Source organism: Oncorhynchus masou, chromosome 15, assembly GCF_036934945.1.
Source record: "Oncorhynchus masou masou isolate Uvic2021 chromosome 15, UVic_Omas_1.1, whole genome shotgun sequence".
Lineage (NCBI taxonomy): Eukaryota > Metazoa > Chordata > Actinopteri > Salmoniformes > Salmonidae > Oncorhynchus > Oncorhynchus masou.
Genome location: NC_088226.1, coordinates 14,495,951 through 14,513,979, shown reverse-complemented (window position 1 = coordinate 14,513,979; position 18,029 = coordinate 14,495,951). Strand labels below are relative to the sequence as shown.

At 45.3% G+C, this 18,029-nt stretch overlaps 1 protein-coding gene across 1 annotated transcript in view; it reads right to left on the bottom strand.

Annotated features, from left to right (window-relative positions):
• Positions 1 to 16,434, bottom strand: part of LOC135555707 (C1q-related factor-like) — a 32,624-nt gene extending 16,190 nt beyond the window's left edge. Inside the window, exon 1 of the mRNA XM_064988389.1 lies at positions 15,741 to 16,434. Coding sequence (XP_064844461.1) covers positions 15,741 to 16,343 — 603 coding nt within the window. The 5' untranslated portion in view covers positions 16,344 to 16,434. The remainder of the gene's footprint in view (positions 1 to 15,740) is intronic.
• Positions 16,435 to 18,029: the final 1,595 nt, after the last annotated feature.

Below are 18,029 nucleotides of genomic sequence, written 5' to 3'. Positions count from 1 at the left end.
TATTTAAAGAAGAAAAAATCCCTAAAAATAAAAAATGGCAAATCCAAAAGGTGGAAGGAAAAACACAAAAAGATCTAAAAAAGAAACTCACCAAAAAACTAAACTAAAACAAAAAAAAGAATACCACAAGAACGTTACCCGGAATCGACAAGAGCACACAGAACACTAGGGCAGGGTGCTAACATACAAACACAGAGCACAGAACTGAGGGAAACAAAGGGTTTAAATACAATCAGGGGAAACGAGACACAGGTGCAAACAATAATGGGGGTCAAGGGAAAAACACAGGGACAAAAAGCACAATGGGGACATCTACTGACAAACAACTGGAACAACCCTGGCCAAATCCTGACAGAATCCCCCCCCTAGGAACGGCTCCTGACGTTCCTACCAGCTCTCTCAGGGTGGAGGACCCTGAACTGACGAATGAGGTCAGGGTCCAGGATGTCTTTGGCAGGAACCCAGGAGCGCTCCTCAGGACCGTAGCTTCCCAGTCCACCAGATACTGCCAGGACCGCTGCACCCGGCGGGAATCCAGTATCCGGTGGACGGTATAAGCCGGCTGGCCTCCAATGACACGAGGCGGAGGGGAGGTCTGTCTGCCGGGACAAGGGGAGAAAAACAACAGGTTTTAACAAAGACACATGAAATGTGGGATTAATCTTAAGGGATCTGGGTAAGTGTAGGCGATAAGAAACTGGGTTAACTCTCCTGGCAACCTTGAAGGACCGATGTATTTTTGGGACAGCTAGAGACTCCACCCGTAGAGGTAAGTCTCTTGTGGAGAGCCAGACTCTCTGGCCGGGGCGCAGGGGGTAGGCCCGGGACGGCGACGTCTGTTGGCTTGTTGTTGATACCTCTGTGAGGAACGCATCAGATTAAGACGGGTCTTCCTCCACATGTTTCCGACAGCGTCTGACGAATCTCAAGGCTGAAGGCACACTGACTTCTGCCTCCTGGTCCGGGAACAATGGAGGAGCATAGCCAAACTGACACTGTGCGGGGACATACCAGTGGAGGAGGAGCGCAAGGTGTTGTGCGCGTATTCGGCCCAAACAATAAAGGATGACCATGTGGACGGGTTGTCACGAGTCATACATCGGAGGGTGGTTTCCAGCTCTTGATTCATCCTCTCTGTTTGGCCGTTGGACTCCGGATGGTACCCTGAAGATAGACTGGCAGAAGCCCCATGAGTTGGCAGAAGGCCTTCCAAAACCTTGAGGCGAACTGGGGACCTCTGTCAGAAACCACATCTTGAGGAATGCCGAAGACTCCGGAACACATAATTAATTACCAACTCAGCCGTTTCCTTGGCAGAAGGTAACTTAGTCAGAGGGACGAACCTGGCCGCCTTAGAAAACCTGTCGATTATGACTAGGATAGTAGTATTGCCATGGGATGGAGGAAGTCCAGTAATAAAGTCCAATGAGATATGGGACCAGGGTCTGTGGGGAACAGGTAAAGGGTGAAGGAGTCCATGAGGGCGGAGGTGAGAAGATTTGCCCTGGCAGCACACGGGGCAGGCATTGACGAAAGTGGCAACGTCTTCTCTTATGGTAGGCCACCAGAACTTACGCTGGATGAACTCCAAGGTGCGACCTACGCCCGGATGACAGGTGAGGCGAGAGGAGTGCCCCACAGAAGGACCTGAGTCCTCACTGCCTTGGGGACAAACAACCGATTGGCAGGGCCTCCTTTAGGGTCCGGTTCGCTAGCTTGAGCACGTCTCACGGTATCCTCAACTTGCCACGAGATCGGAGCCACAATCTTAGCAGCAGGAAGGACAGGCATGTCCGTGTCATCTCGAATGGCAGGAGCGTAGACTCGGGACAGGGCATCCGGTTTGAGATTCTTCGACCCGGGCCGATAGGTGAGGATAAACTGGAATCGATTGAAGAAAAGAGACCATCTAGCTTGTCTAGAGTTCAATCGCTTCGCCTGCTGGATATACTCCAGATTTTTGTGGTCCGTAAGCACTTGAAACGGGTGAGAAGCCCCCTCGAGCCAGTGTCTCCATTCCTTCAATGCCATCTTAACCGCTAGGAGTTCACGATCCCCCACATCGTAGTTCCTCTCAGTCGGGTAAGCCGGTGTGAGAAGAAAGCGCACGGATGAAGCTTCTTGTCTTCACCCCTCTGAGACAGGACAGCTCCGACACCAACCTCTGATGCGTCTACCTCCACCACAAATGGTTCATCCGTAGTCGGTAGTATCAGGATGGGAGCAGAGAGGATCTGCTTGAGTCCTTGGAAGGCCGTCTCAGCTTCTCTTCCCCAAAAAAACCTTGCATTGCCACCTTTGGTTAAAGCTGAGAGAGGAGCTGCCACCAAACTGAAGTTCTTGATGAACTTGCGGTAAAAGTTTGTGAAGCCCAGGAAACGCTGAACATCCTTAACGGATTTGGGGGTGGGCCAATCCGCTACCGCCCCTACCTTCCTAGGGTCCATTTGGATTCGACCGGGTTCCACTACAAATCCCAGGAATTGTACTCGGGATGAATGGAATTCACATCTTTCCGGCTTAACGTACAGATGGCTGTCCAGGAGGCGTTTGAGTACTTGTCTGACATGCTTAGTGTGTTCTTGAAGGGAGCTCGAAAAGATGAGGATGTCATCCAAGTAAACGAACACAAATATGTTAAGCATATCCCTAAGCACATCGTTTATGAGCGCTTGAACACCGCTGGGGCGTTGGTCAGGCCGAAGGGCATCACCAAGTATTCATAGTGACCAGTAGGCGTGTTGAAAGCGGTCTTCCACTCGTCACCAGGTCTGATCCGCACAAGATGGTATGCGCGTTCCGCAGGTCAAGCTTAGTGAAAACAACTGCTTCTGAGCAGCTCAAGGCTGTGGCCATAAGGGGTAGCGGGTAACGGTTACGGACGGTTATGTCATTGAGTCCCCGGTAGTCGATGCAAGGACGTAACCCACCGTCTTTCTTGGCCACAAAGAAAAACCCTGCTCCCGCGGGGAGGTGGATGGACGCATGAGGCCTGCTTCCAGAGAGTCCTTGATGTAGGTATCCATAGCAGCTCGTTCGGGTGGAGATAGGGAAAGATCCGACCCCTGGGGGGCAAGTGCCCGGAAACAGGTCGATGGGGCAATCGTAAGATCTATGGGGTGGTAGCATGGTGGCCCTCTGTTTGCTAAACACCAGTTTGAGGTCATGGTAACACTCGGGAACTCGGGTCAGGTCGATGGATTCTAAAGACTCGGGAGTAGAACTCGGGAATTCTGGAAAATACAAGTAGCTTGGCACGAGGACCCCACTGCTTGATAGTGCCCACAGACCAGTCGATGTGAGGGTTATGGCTGTGAAGCCAGGGGTATCCAAGGACGAGAGGGAACTCGGAACAGGAGATCAAATGAAAGTTCATCAATTCCTGGTGTTGTGAAACTGAAAGTCTCAAGGAGGTAGTGACATGAGTGACAAGTCCAGATCCCAAAGGGCTTCCATCCAATGTAGTAACCCTCATGGGGTCACTTAGAGGTTCAGAGGGAACGCCATTCTCCTTCGCCCAGACACCATCCATGAAGTTACCTGCGGCTCCAGAGTCTACCAAGGCTTGAAGGTGAAGCTTGTGGTTGTCCCAGGAGAGGGTGACTGGAATGAGCAGACGGGAGTTGGACGGATGGGAGGAGGTTATGTTTCCGTTACAGTTCCCCCCGGTCTGTACGGGACAGAGCGTTTCCCTGGAGCCCGGGACACGTGGAACGGAATGGCCCGGTTTGCCGCAATATAGACAGCGTCGCTCCCTCATCCGGCGGTCTCTCTCAGCCTGGGAGATGCGTCCAATCTGCATGGGTTCCGGTGGAGCCAGTGATGATAAAGGTGGGGACTCGGAGCTGGGACTGATAGGGGCTAGAGGTCTACGGTTGAGTTCTCTCTCTCAGACGCTGGTCAATGCGTGAGGCCAACTTGATCAGGGACTCGAGATTGTCCGGTGGTTCCCAGTGGCCAGTTCATCTTGGATAGTGTCGGAAAGGCCTTTCAGAAAGCACACCGTGAGCGCCTCGTTGTTCCAGCCACTCGCTGCTGCTACCGTGCGGAACTGGATGGCATAGTCCGGTCACGCTGCGCCAACCTTGATGGAGAGTCAGGAGCTGTTTGGCTGAGTCAGAACCACTGCTTGGGCCTTGAAACACTCGTTTGAATTCCTCAGCAAAGGCAGAGTAGCTGGCACAGCAGGAACTATGGGCATCCCACACAGCAGTAGCCCAGGCCAGGGCTTTTTCCGACAGCAGGGTGATGATATATGCGATCTTAGACCGGTCGGTGGGAAACGACGAGGGTTGCAGCTCAAAGGAGAGAGAACATTGAGTGAGAAACCCTTTACAAGCACTTGGATCACCTGAGAACCGTTGGGGAGGTGGAAGACGAGGTTCAGCCAGGGGGTTAACTGCCATGGGTACGTGAACTTGAGGTACTGGGACGGGAACTGTTGCCGGGGTAAGTCGATCAGACATTTGCTTAATGGAAGTCAGCATCTCCGACAGAAGATGAGAATGTCTTGCCATTAAGGCCTCTTGCTGAACCAGGGCGGCTTCGTGGCGTTGGACAGTCTCCTGGTGGTGGGACAGCGTGGCAAAAGGTCCTGGGAACTGGCTGCCTCTGGGTTCATTTTTGGCTCTGTGTTTCTGTCAGGACCCGGTTTCGAACCTGGGTCTCCGGAGTGAGAAACAGTCACTTAACCAACTGAGCCACGAATAGACAGCAGAACCCAGAAGATGAGGCAGACACAGCAGTACTTAAGACGGTGTATTTAAAGAAGAAAAAAAAATCCTAAAAATAAAAATGGCAAATCCAAAAGGTGGAAGGAAAAACACAAAAAGATCTAAAAAAGAAACTCACCAAAACTAAACTAAAACAAAAAAAAGAATACCACAAGAACGTTACCGGAATCGACAAGAGCACACAGAACACTAGGGCAGGGTGCTAACATACAAACACAGAGCACAGAACTGAGGGAAACAAAGGGTTTAAATACAATCAGGGGAAACGAGACACAGGTGCAAACAATAATGGGGGTCAAGGGAAAAACACAGGGACAAAAAGCACAATGGGGACATCTACTGACAAACAACTGGAACAACCCTGGCCAAATCCTGACACTGGCTTAACGAGGAATTTAAAAAGTGTACGGTTCAAAGAAATGATGCAAAAGCGGTGGCAAACGAGTCAGGCTGCTCAGCTGATTGGTTGACATACTGTACATTGAGAAATGTGGTGACTAAACTTAACAAAAAGAAGAAGGTGGCAAACGAGTCAGGCTGCTCAGCTGATTGGTTGACATACTGTACATTGAGAAATGTGGTGACTAAACTTAACAAAAAGAAGAAGGTGGCAAACGAGTCAGGCTGCTCAGCTGATTTGTTGACATACTGTACATTGAGAAATGTGGTGACTGAACTTAACAAAAAGAAGAAGAAATTATATTACCAAACCAAGATAAATGACATAAAACACAATGGAAAAGACTCTGGAGTAACTTAAATGATATCATGGGCAAGAACTATTGTTATCCATCAGTATAGACAACCTTGATGAGACACAATGGTAGCAGAATGTATTGACACCCCCATTTGCTTTATCTTGAACAAAAGCCTAAAGGAGTGTGTCTCCACAGGCGTGGAACGAAGCTAAAGTAATTCCACTGCCTAAAAACAGTAAAGCACCCTTTGCTGGCTCTAACAGACACCCAGTTTGCAGTTTGCTGCCTGTTCTTAGTAAACCGATGGGGAATATTGTGTTTGACCAAATGCAATGCAATTCAACTAGTACTGTACTGACTCAGATGACAGATGATTGGTTAAAATAAATGGATAATAAAATGATAGTTGGAGCTTTATTGTTAGATTTCAGTGCAGTCTTATGAAATTGATCATAAATTGTTATTGAAGAAACTCACTTGCTATGGCTTTATATCACTTGCCATCACATGGTTGGAGAGTTATTTAGCCAATTGATCCCAGAGAATGTTCTTCAATGGAAGCTTCTCTAACATCAGATACAGTTGAAGTCGGAGGTTTACATACACCTTAGCCAAATACATTTCAACTCAGTTTTTCACAATTCCTGACATTTAATCCCAGTAAAAATTCCCTGTCTTAGGTCAGTTAGGATCACCACTGTATAGTAAGAATGTGAAATGTCAGAATAATAGTAGAGAGAATAATTTATTTCAGGTTTTATTTCTTTCATCACATTCCCAGTGGGTCAGAAGTTTACATACACCCAATTAGTATTTGGTAGCATTGCCTTTAAATTGTTTAACTTGGGTCGAATGTTTCGGGTAGCCTTTCGAAAGCTTCACACAATAAGTTGGGTGAATTTGGTCCCATTCCGCCTGGCAGAGCTGGTGGAACTGAGTCAGGTTTGTAGGCCTCCTTGCTCGCACACGCTTTTTCAGTTTTGCCCACACATTTTCCATAGGATTGAGGTCAGGGCTTTGTGATGGCCACTCCAATACCTTGACTTTGTTGTCCTTAAGCCATTTTGCCACAACATTGGAAGTATGCTTGGGGTCATTGTCCATTTGGAAGACCCATTTGCAACCAAGCTTTAACTTCCTGACTGATGTCTTAAGATGTTGCTTCAATATATACACATAATTTTCTATCCTCATGATACCATCTATTTTGTGAAGTGCACGTGTCCCTACTGCAGCAAAGCACCACCACAACATGATGCTTCACGGTTGAGATGGTGTTCTTCGGCTTGCAAGCCTCCCCCTTTTTCCTCCAAACATAACGATGGTCATTATGGCCAAACAGTTCTATTTTGTTTCATCAGACCAGAGGACATTTCTCCAAAAAGTATGATCTGTGCTGTGCAGTTGCAAACCGTTGTCTGGCTTTTTCATGGCAGGTTTGGAGCAGTGGCTTCTTTCTTGCTGAGCGACCTTTCAAGTTATGTCGACATAGGACTCATTTTATTGTGGATATAGATACTTTTGTATTTGTTTCCTCCAGCATCTTCACAGGGTCCTTTGCTGTTGTTCTGGGATTGATTTGCACTTTTCGCACCAAAGTACGTTCATCTCCAGGAGACAGAATGCATCTCCTACCTGAGCGGTATGACGGCTGTGTGGTCCCACGATGTTTATACTTGCGTACTATTGTTTGTACAGATGAACGTGGTACCTTCAGGCGTTTGTAAATTGCTCCAAAAGAATGAACCAGACTTGTGGATGTCTTCAATTTTTTGGTCTGAGTTCTTTTGATTTTCACATGATGTCAAGTGAAGAGGCACTGAGTTTGAAGGCAGGCCTTGAAATACATCCACAGGTACACCTCCAATTGACTCAAATGATGTGAATTAGCCTATCAGACTCTCCTAAAGCCATGACATAATTTTCTGGAATTTTCCAAGCTGTTTAAAGGCACAGTCAATTTAATGTGTGTAAACCTCTGACTGTAACGGCGTTCTTGTTTTGTTGAAGGAGAGTCGGACCGAAATGCAGCGTGTAAGTTACTCATGTTTATTTAATGAAGACAAAACGAACAAACTAACACGAATAACTAATAAATACAAAAAACAACAAACAGAACGAAACCTAATACAGCCTGACTGGTGCAACCTACACAGAGACAGGAACAATCACCCACGAAATGCAAAGCGAAAAACAGGCTACCTAAATACGGTTCCCAATCAGCGACAACGAGAAGCACCTGACTCTGATTGAGAACCGCCTCAGGCAGCCAACCTAATTAACACACACACACACCCCTAATGAACTACAATCCCAAACACTACAAACCCCAATACGAAAATACAATACATAATAACCCCATGTCACACCCTGGTCTGACTAACTAATAAACTAAAACACAAAATACTAAGACCAAGGCGTGACACTGACCCACTGGAATTGTGATGCAGTGAATTATAAGTGAAATAATCTGTCTGTAAACAATTGCTGGAAAAATGACTTGTGTCATGCACAAAGTAGATGTCCTAACCGACTTGCCAAAACTATAGTTTGTTAACAAGAAATTTGTGGAGTGGTTGAAAAATGTGTTTTAATGACTCCAACCTAAGTGTATGTAAACTTCCGACTTCAACTGTATATACAGCGTGGTGTCCTTCAGGACAGTTGCCTCGGGCCGTTACTCTTCTCAATTTTTTCAATTGATATGCCACTGGTCTTACACAAAGCTAGAATGACTATGTCTGCGGACCATTCCACACTAAACATATCAGCACCCAAAGCCAGTGAGCTCACTGAAATTCTAAATAAGGAGTAACAATATCAGAATGGGTGATTAGTAACAAACTGGTCTTAAATACATCTAAAACTAAAAGTATTGTACTTGGTTCAAAACATTCCCTAAGACCTCAACTGGAGTTGTGTGACCATTGAGCAAGTTGAGGAAGCTATACTCCTAGATATAACATGAGATGGTCAATTATCATGGTCAAGTCATATTGACAAGTTATTGTGAAGATTGGGAGGGGTATGTCTGTTCTTAACAAAAATCAACTGTACTAGTTGTTCAGGCTCTGCTCTTATCTTGATTACTGTCTGGTAATATGGTCAAATGCAGCAAAGAAAGATCTAGTAAAGCTGAAGCTGGCACAAAACAGAGCAGCGCGCCTTGCCATTAAAAGATAAGTTTCATTTTTTTGCAACCAAATCAAACATTTTGATGTAAATGGCATGTTATAGAAGGGTCCAGACACCTTTCGTGTGATTTCACATGTTTTTGAGAAACTTACCCCAAACACTAAATCACTTCCTCATCCTTGTTGTGTAGTATGGGGGCACCGAAAATACATTCCAAAAACACCCAAATATGTCCTTTTACAAACGGCAACACTCCGTATAGTGATACAGGTTGTTAGATGTGGTACACATGAAATTGTTTCATTCCATACTTTATCTGTAACATTATACTAAAAAAAACATGTGAAATCAAAAATAATCTGTTCCCCTCTTATAACATGTCATTTTACATCAAAAATAGAGATTTGGTTGTAAACAAATTAAATTTCTCCATTAACTGCACATACAGAACTAACATCAATAACATGTCTCTCCAGTCTTTCCTGGTTGAGGGTTGACGAGAGATTCACTGCTTCTCTTCTAGTTTTTGAAATATTATTGTGATGAAAAATTCCTGATTGTCTGCATAATCAAATAACATTCAGCTCAGACACCCATATGTCGCCCACAAGACATAACACCAGGGGTCTCTTCACAGTCCCCAAGTCCAAAATGAATTCACGGCAACGCACAGTATTATACAGAGCCATATGACCACATGGAACTCCCTTCCATCTCCAATTACTCAAGCAAACAACAAAATGACCTTAAAAAAACGACATCTCATTGAATGGTGGGGACTGTTGTTTTTGTTGTTGTATTGTTTATGTATCTTTGTGTTAGAAATGTGTGTGACTGTCCTATTATATCAGTGTATCAGTGTTTTGTTATTTGTCATGATCTGTGTTTTTTGTGGATCCCCCGGAAGAACAGCTGTTGTCTCTGCAAAACCGAATGGGGATCCAGATAAACAAGTAAATAAACCTAGTCTGTGAAGATGATCGCAGTGCTTCACTCCACAGCACCGTGTGTCTACTTGGATACATCAATTCAAAAAAGCCAGTGACGGACTGTGCCAAGATTTCCCCTCATTTTTATACTACAGGCCAGAATCTTTCAAGTGTGTTTTTGCTTTCTAAGCAAAACAGTATTCCTGATGTTAACCTCCAAGAGCCAAACTTTATCTCTCCAATAATAATCAAGACACATATTGATATTAAATTGTCAATAAAGGGATGGGCATAGACGGTGTACTTCTGGAGGTCACCTTGGACGGCTCGAACAGAGCAGAGGAGTTGTAGAGGGCACTACACAGTGAGGGAGGGCAGGTGTGTGTTTTTGCATGTGCGCCCGTGTGGCGGGAAGCAGGGAGCAGTAATTGTTGGGGAAGAGCCATATGCGCTGCTCGGAGGACGCTGGAGCTTATTAAAGAAGGAGACAGAGTGATTATTCACACAGGGCCCTCCTGAGAGAGTGACGCTCACGTCATTGCTTTTAATTAACTCCGAAACGGTTCTGCGGATTAATAACAATATTAAGACGGGAACCGAGGAGGAGCACAAACACTTCCTGGATCTGGTTCAAGGTTCTAAACTACGATTAAAAAGGCTCTTTGGCTAAACTCTCTTTTCTCCGCCTCCCTATTTTTTTCTTTCTCTCCATTTGTAGTAGCGTGGCAATGGATTTGTCCTTACTGTCATTGCCTCGTCTCCCAGGGTGTCTCCAAATCAGGGAATCGAGACTCTGACACATCTGTCTGAGAAGATTGCGATTGGTTGGAGGTAGTTGTCAAGCGAGTACAAGAACGTCAGGAAAAAGAAGCCAAGGAGAGAGGAGAGGAGTGGAGAGGGAACTTGGAGAGCAGATGAAGTGCACCAGGCTGAAAATAGAATCGTATTTGCCTGCTTACCAAGAGGAGCTAACTCTTTGGTGTTGCTTGAAATGTGTCAAGGTGCTGGGGACCATGTTGACACTCTCCTAATGCAACCCACCGAACCAAAAGAGGGAGAGGGAAGAAGGAGAGGGAGATAAAAACAGCATGGCTCCGGGGTGGAGATGATACAGGGTGTAGAACAACTGCTCGGGCCTGAGAACCTGCAGTTTCATGATGCACCAAGGCCAAAGGATGATAAAATACTGTCATTGTCTGCTATTCCCAGTCCTCCCCAGCCTCCTAGTCCCTACACAGCTTCTCTCGGCCTTAAATGAGCAAATGACTGCTCCGGCCCAGACAGCCCTGCTCTAGGACCATCAGCTTTCCTATGGCCACTTCATCAATGACACAGCATGAGTTAGCCCACATTTATAACCATTCACAGTAATCTACACAGACAGACACACTGGGGTCTCACCTCCACACCAGACCCACAGCCTCACACAAACCTTTCTAGCAAGATTTTCTGGTTATAGTGAGTGTAAGCTACATCCCCCTCTAAGCTATGCTCAGAGAGAGAAAGAGAGAGGTAGAGAGGGTAGAGAGAGGGTAGAGAGGGGAGAAAGGGGAGAGAATGAGAGAGAGAGGGAGAGAGAGAGAGACAGAGAGAGAGAAAGAGAGAGAGAGAGAGAGAGAGAGGGTAGAGAGAGGGTAGAGAGGGGAGAAAGGGGAGAGAAGGAGAGAGAGAGAGAGAGACAGAGAGAGAGAGAGAGAAAGAGAGAGAGAGAGAGAGAGAGAGAGAGACATGTTTCATTAGCCAGGCAGTTACCACTTTATAAACATTGCCCCAGTCTCTGGAGATGTGCGTTGCCTGCCTCTGGAGATGTGTCTAACTTAAGTGCCTCCCCTCCCTACTCTTAGGAACACAATGAAGCGGGAACAGAAGGTGCATTATGGGAACATATGTTCCGCCTGCGCCTACTTTGTATCAACACTTTTACACCCCCCCCCGTAAACATTATGGTGGACTGAGACAGTATATATAGAGGAGAGGCCCTTCATGGAGATGCCACCTCCCCTCTCCTTGGGTTTGCTGGGTGAGACGTTTGTCAGCTTGGATCAGTCAAAGGAGTTGAACTCAGGGAACCATAGTGAGACTTGCAAAATGACTGCAAAGAGCTGGGTCAGTAGCAGGCAAACTGATACTTTTTCTGGTCTATTTGATTTCTTGCCCTCCATGCTTATCATGACGACACTCTCTAACATGGCAGAAATGGATTTCACTTAAGTCATCACTTTTTAGTCCAGTCCAGTGATCTTATCACATTCTCATTCAAATGAATATATCACCAGCACACCAAAACACAATTTTGAATGAAAATAGAAAGTAGCCTAGTCTATAAAAGCTATTACACAAAATGTACAGTACATCAGATAGATTGTTACTGACATTTTACCCCAACCTTTATGTTGAACCCCTCACATGCATTATCTTCCTACAATGTTACATTAGTATTCCATGGCATGGCTGAAGCCTCCAGGTGCCTCAGGGGTGATATGTCAAAAGCTGCCGTGGACAATAGGCCTTCCCCACGAGGACACACTCTCAGTATCTGTCCAACAGACACAAGATCAAAAACATCAAACTGAACCGCCAACAGATATGCCTCGGAAATGGTATTTATCTTTCTGAAAAATTGCGCATCTCCAGAAGGGCCCGTTGCTCTGGTAACAGTGCCTTCATATCACAATGTTAGTGGATGATGGAGAGCTCTGACCTCACTGGTCACAGAGACCAGAACCAACACTCTTTACAATTACATACTCAGTGTACAAGACATAATGGACACCTTGCTAATATAGAATAATTTGCCCTCAGAACAGTCTCAACTTGTCGGGCCATGGACTCTACAAGGTGTCGATAGCGTTCCACAGGGATGCTGGCCCATGTTGACTCCAAGGCTTCCCACAGTTGTGTCAAGTTGGCTGGATGTCCTTTGGGTGGAAGACAATTCCTGATACACATGGGAAACTGTTGAGCGTGAAAACCTAGCAGTGTTGCAGTTCTTGACACAAACCAGTGCGACTGGCACCTACTACCATGCCCTGTTCAAAGGCACTTCAATAACGTCACTTTAATCATGTTTACATATCTTGCATTACTCATCTCAAATGTATTTGTGTGCATTAGGTAGTTGTTGTGGAATTGTTAGATTACATTTTAGATATTGCTGCGCTGTCGGAACTAGAAGCACAAGCATTTCGCTGCACTGGCAATAACATCTGCTAACCATGTGTATGTGACCAATAAAATTTGATTGATTTAATACTTTACCTTGCAAATTCACCCTCTGAACAGCACACACACACAAGCCATGTCTCAATTGTCTCAAGGCTTTAAAATCCTTCTTTAACCCGTCTCCTCCACTTCATCTACACTGGTTGAAGTGGATTTAACAAGTGACATCAATAAGGGATCATATCTTTCATCTGGATTCACCTGGTCAGTCTTTGTTGTGGAAAGAGCAGATATCCTTAATGATTTGTACACTCAGTGTACCTGTATCCTTCCATTTCAGTCATGTTTTCTCTTTAATTGTAAAAGTAAGCAATGGCCAATTCAAGTGGTTTGACAATAGAATTAACCAATTAAAACAACCCTTCTGTGACCATGGGATGGATATTTCTCTATGGCAACATATGAAGAACATTGCACAAAAAAATAAAGACTTTATTAACATATCTGTTTCCTATCCTATATTTGACAACAACAGCTTTTCAATTAGATGAATAACCTGGAGGCTGTAAGATATGCTGCCAGACATACCCATAGTCCTACGTAGATTTCAATTGTGTTTTATAGTTGCTAGAAATCTATATGCCTTTATGAAAGAAAGTGTTCCTCTCTCTTTTTTTTAAAGAATGAGGGCGTTCTCTCTCTGACCTATACTGACAACAGATGACTCTTTGAAGATCCACATCTAAATGTAAAATATAGCTGCAATCAAGTCCACATTAGTCTTGAGTCGGAGGCGGGAGTTGCCTGCTCATGAATCAGATTGCAATCGACTGTAAATTGTGAAATAATCGATTATATTATGTGTACAAGTGTTAGGCAAAACACCCGTTAAAGCATAAAATATAGCAGGGAAGCATGTGCTCAACAGAAATGGCATGATGTTGTGTGGCTCTCAACCCCCAAAACCCTAACCTCTGCGTTAGCAGTAGACATATAAGGCAACCTTACAGATGAAGTCCACCTTAAACATTTTGACAGGCCAACTAGGACAAGTTGTATACAGTCATTATGACAAATACATTTACAGTGCCCTGTGTGAACTACATATTAAGGTTTTATTCCATTATAAAATATAATGTAAACCACGTAAGTGCTGTAATATCAGGGTAATAAGTAAAACAGATATACTTTATGTTTATAATAAAATGTTCTGCAGAAACACTGGGAGAAAAAGTTTAGACCCACAATAATAAAATAAACGTAGCCTAATTAGCATTAAACAAAGTAAGTCTAATAAACAACAACAAAGTAACTAACAAAGTAAGTCTAATTGACAAAGTAATATGTTGTAGACCATGCTGTCAGGGTATTGAAAACATTGCATGGGGCTTAATGAAACACAATTGTGAGGATTTTAATTATACACTATAGGCTAATGAGCTGTAATATTTCATGTAAAAGGGTTATGGGACCTTTACCCTATACGCAAGTGGTCATTAACAGATAATAAGAGGATGTTCAATCACAAAATATTTGATGCGCGCTAAAGCTGTTGTATAATTTATGATTGCCTCGATGGATATTGCAAATTACTTGATGGTAAAAAAATATATATATTTCTCTTTACTCTCCTGCGCTTTAGATGTGTCCGCCTTTGCTGGACGAGAAAGTGTCTCGAGTCTCACACACTCGAGTACCTGAGAGCACCCCCAGGGCGCAATAAATCCATTTACAGACCCGTCAAGTGATGCGTAAAAAAAAGAAAAACGGAGAATACATCATGAAAATTATATTTATTTCAAGCGAATGTCACGCAAATATTCCCTTGTTTTATCAACCATATACACCCGACATAATAAGCAACACTTACATTTTCCAGTCTGTTCACACTGTTACGGATAAGTAGATTTGCTGTCATCCTCTTGTTTTACGCACGAGACGTTTGGATAATTGCGGTCTTGTTGAGTCTCTCCAGGAGTACAACGTTAGATTACATGTAATTAAATAAGTGAACTCGACAGTTAAATGAAGCACAGTGTAATTTGTGACTTGCTGCATCACTTGCTGACTTGCTGCTGTTCACAGATGTATCGAGCACAGAGAAGCAGACCGTTCTTGGTTCACAATTAAACTTTTCGCAATAATAATAATGATAGGAACTGTCTGGGAATTTTTTTATTCTTAAAATATCTGTCGGCTGACTAAAGGCTGCATCTGCTATAGTGGGCACTCATGTGACTCCACTTATTTCAGGTATTTTCCCTGTCTAATCAATTTAGTCTACACAAGCAGAAATGCGAAAGTAACACGATCCGAAAATACAGGTTAATATCTTATTTCTGAAAAGATAAATGGTTTGTTACAAATGCGTAAAAATCTGAGTCTATAGCGCTAGTCCTAACTGACAAATAGATGCTTCCATAAATCAGGCACATACACCTTTCTCACCGTCTTTTACATTCCAAGTTAAATAAACAATTACACCAGTATTATATGGCAAACTTCTCAAATTTGAAACAAATAGGAAAGTGACATGGACTTCGGGGGGAAAGTGTCTGTCCTTTGATTTGAGGGATGCGGGCAATGTCAGTGTGTATTTGTGCAATGAGGGGACACGCGCCAGATTACACATCATTCTCTCTGGGCGCGTTTGGTGCCACAGCTGTGTGACCGTCATCTGCTCGCTCAGGGGTTTGTTGGGAGCGCACGACAGATGCTTCCGCTATCCACCAGCCTTCCGTTTCCTCGGAAATAGAGCCTCTGTATTATAACGCGGTTTAAGGACAATTTGATTGTGAAGCGCCGATTAAATTTCCACCAACAAAAATTACCACAGTGACATCAGGTGACACCCAGCGATAGAAAGAGAGAGGGGGAGGGAGATAGAGCATAATAGAGTATCAAGGGATAATGTGAAATATCTGTAATTTAGAAGGGACCTGAGTCTGTAGCAGAGAAACCATTGGAGTGCTAATTAAAAAGAGCAGTAAGAAATGTAGTGGTAGAATGTATAAGATCCCTCTATGCTGAGTGGTTGAGCAGTATAAAAACAGACAGAAACTTGGAGAAGCGAATTGACTCACCTGTTCATTTTTGCAGAGGTCTGCCCACATACTGGTCCCATCCCCTCCTCTCATCAGCACATGGTAGATGAAGAAGTAGGTGCCAGGAATGCTGCAGATGAACTTGCCTGAGATGCCGTCGTAGTTGTTTCCCAAGTTGGTGACCACGTCATCAAACTTAAGGATCTCATAGCCTTCATGGGGGTTCTTAAGCCCTGCGTAAAAGGCCACCCGGGGCACTGTGCTGTAGGTGGCCGTGCTGATAGCTCCATTCCCCCCCAACCCCAAAATCCCAGTCCTCCCTCCAGACCCTCGGTCTCCAGGGGGTCCCACTGGCCCTGGTGGCCCTGGCTCTCCAGGCGGTCCAGGGAGTCCAGGTTTACCTGGCCTGCCTTGCTTGCCCTGGGGGCCCTGCACCAGCGTGGAGGGCATGTTGCTGTTGTCGCTGAGGGCCTCGGCTTCTGCCTGGATGCCACTGGAGCTGGTGCTGCTGGCCGTGGTGCCCTTGTTCAGGTAGGGGTCACACACCATGCGGCAGGTACCCAGCATTTCAAAGTGGCTGGTGTCGGTGCCCACGGAGCTGACCAGGACGGGGATGAGGACCACCAGCACCAGGACCAGCATGACCCCGACGGCAGCCGCCACCAGGGTCTTCCTCCCGATGCTGAGTCGGGGAAGGGGCTGTGCTGCCAGCGTGGCTCTCCCTGGGGCGGAAATGGTGACTGCTGGGTGTGGGGAGCCTGCCACCGAGGAAAGGGACACGGGGATCCCAAGTAGAGTAGGAGGAGGAGCGGCGAGTGTGTGAGTGTAAGAGAGAGACCCACATACACTCACTGATACGCTTCACTGCTTTCACTCACACGGAGGTAGTTCCCGTACACTCTCGCTCACCAGCGTGCACACTGACGCACATAGGGAGCACACACATACACGAGCCGACATACAGAATTTAGTCCCAAACTCTCGGCATGAAAAAGGAGAAAGAAAGAGGATGCTAAGGAAGGAACACTCAGGAGGAGGAGTGTTAGAGAGAAACAAGAGAAATGGTAAGAGGACGAAACAGAGAGAGTGAGTGTGAGAAAGAGAGACGGAGAGAGTAGGCATAGAGTCCGTGTGCGTGCGTGTGGTGTGTTTGTGGTGACGGATTCTCAGGCTTGGCTTTTTATATGGCAGTAGCAGTGGAGCCCCCCCCCCCCCCACGCCCCCCACGCCCCCCAATCCTCCTCCCCTCCTCCTCTGGTTGGTGTGGTTACGAGTAGGGGGAGGAGGGAGCCCCACACGGTCCCCTCCTCCTCTCTGTCTCACTCAGAATGGCTCTCATCACATCACATTACTTTCTACCACACTACACTCCCTCTGAGCCAGTGAGGAGCCAACACACACTCCCTCCCTCTCCCTTTCAAGCTCTCTTACCCTGACTCCTCACTCCTTCCTTCCACTTTTGATTCCCTCTCTCTCTCACTCTCTCACTCTCTCACTTTCCTCTACCTCTCACTTTCCTCTCTCTCCTCACTTCTTCCTTCAACTTTTGATACTGTTTCTCTCTCTCTCTCTCTCTCTCTCTCTCTCTCTCTCTCTCTCTCTCTCTCTCTCTCTCATCAGCCTCCAGCCTCTAAAAATAAAGATGGAGCACAGGGAAAGGGTGCTGCACTTTCCTGGAGGTGCCAGAAATATATATGGTTCTACACTTTCTATCTGTCGTATCCACACACACACACACACACACACACACACACACACACACACACACACACACACACACACACACACACACACACACACACACACACACACACACACACACACACACACACACACACACAGACAGAAACCAAATGTAATTATTACCCATTTTTTTACACATAATGCTCAAATACACTAACAGCTTTTTACACCCTGGAGTAGATTGATTGAAAAACAATCTGCATGAGAATACTTCAGTTTAGGCATTGGATGCATCTCCAACCACCACATCCGCCATTGTTGCACTTCCGCATCTGCGATGAAAGGTGACAGAGCTAGAGCGGTGTTTGTCAGACCATGAAACATCCTCAAAATCAGTCTTCTCAATAAAACATCTGTAACGTTCAAACGGTTTGACCTACAAAACTATTATGAACAACCTATGGAAAGGAGAGACTCTCGCAAACAAGTGTCACGGGACTCGTCTGTAAGTAACCAGTACTGGATAAAAACAACTAATGGAAGTATGAAGGTAGTTTTGTGTCTACCCCAAAAAAGGGGGTAGGTACAAATATAGGCACAAATATATCCTAGATTTACGACAACACTTCAAAACTTTGTGTCTTA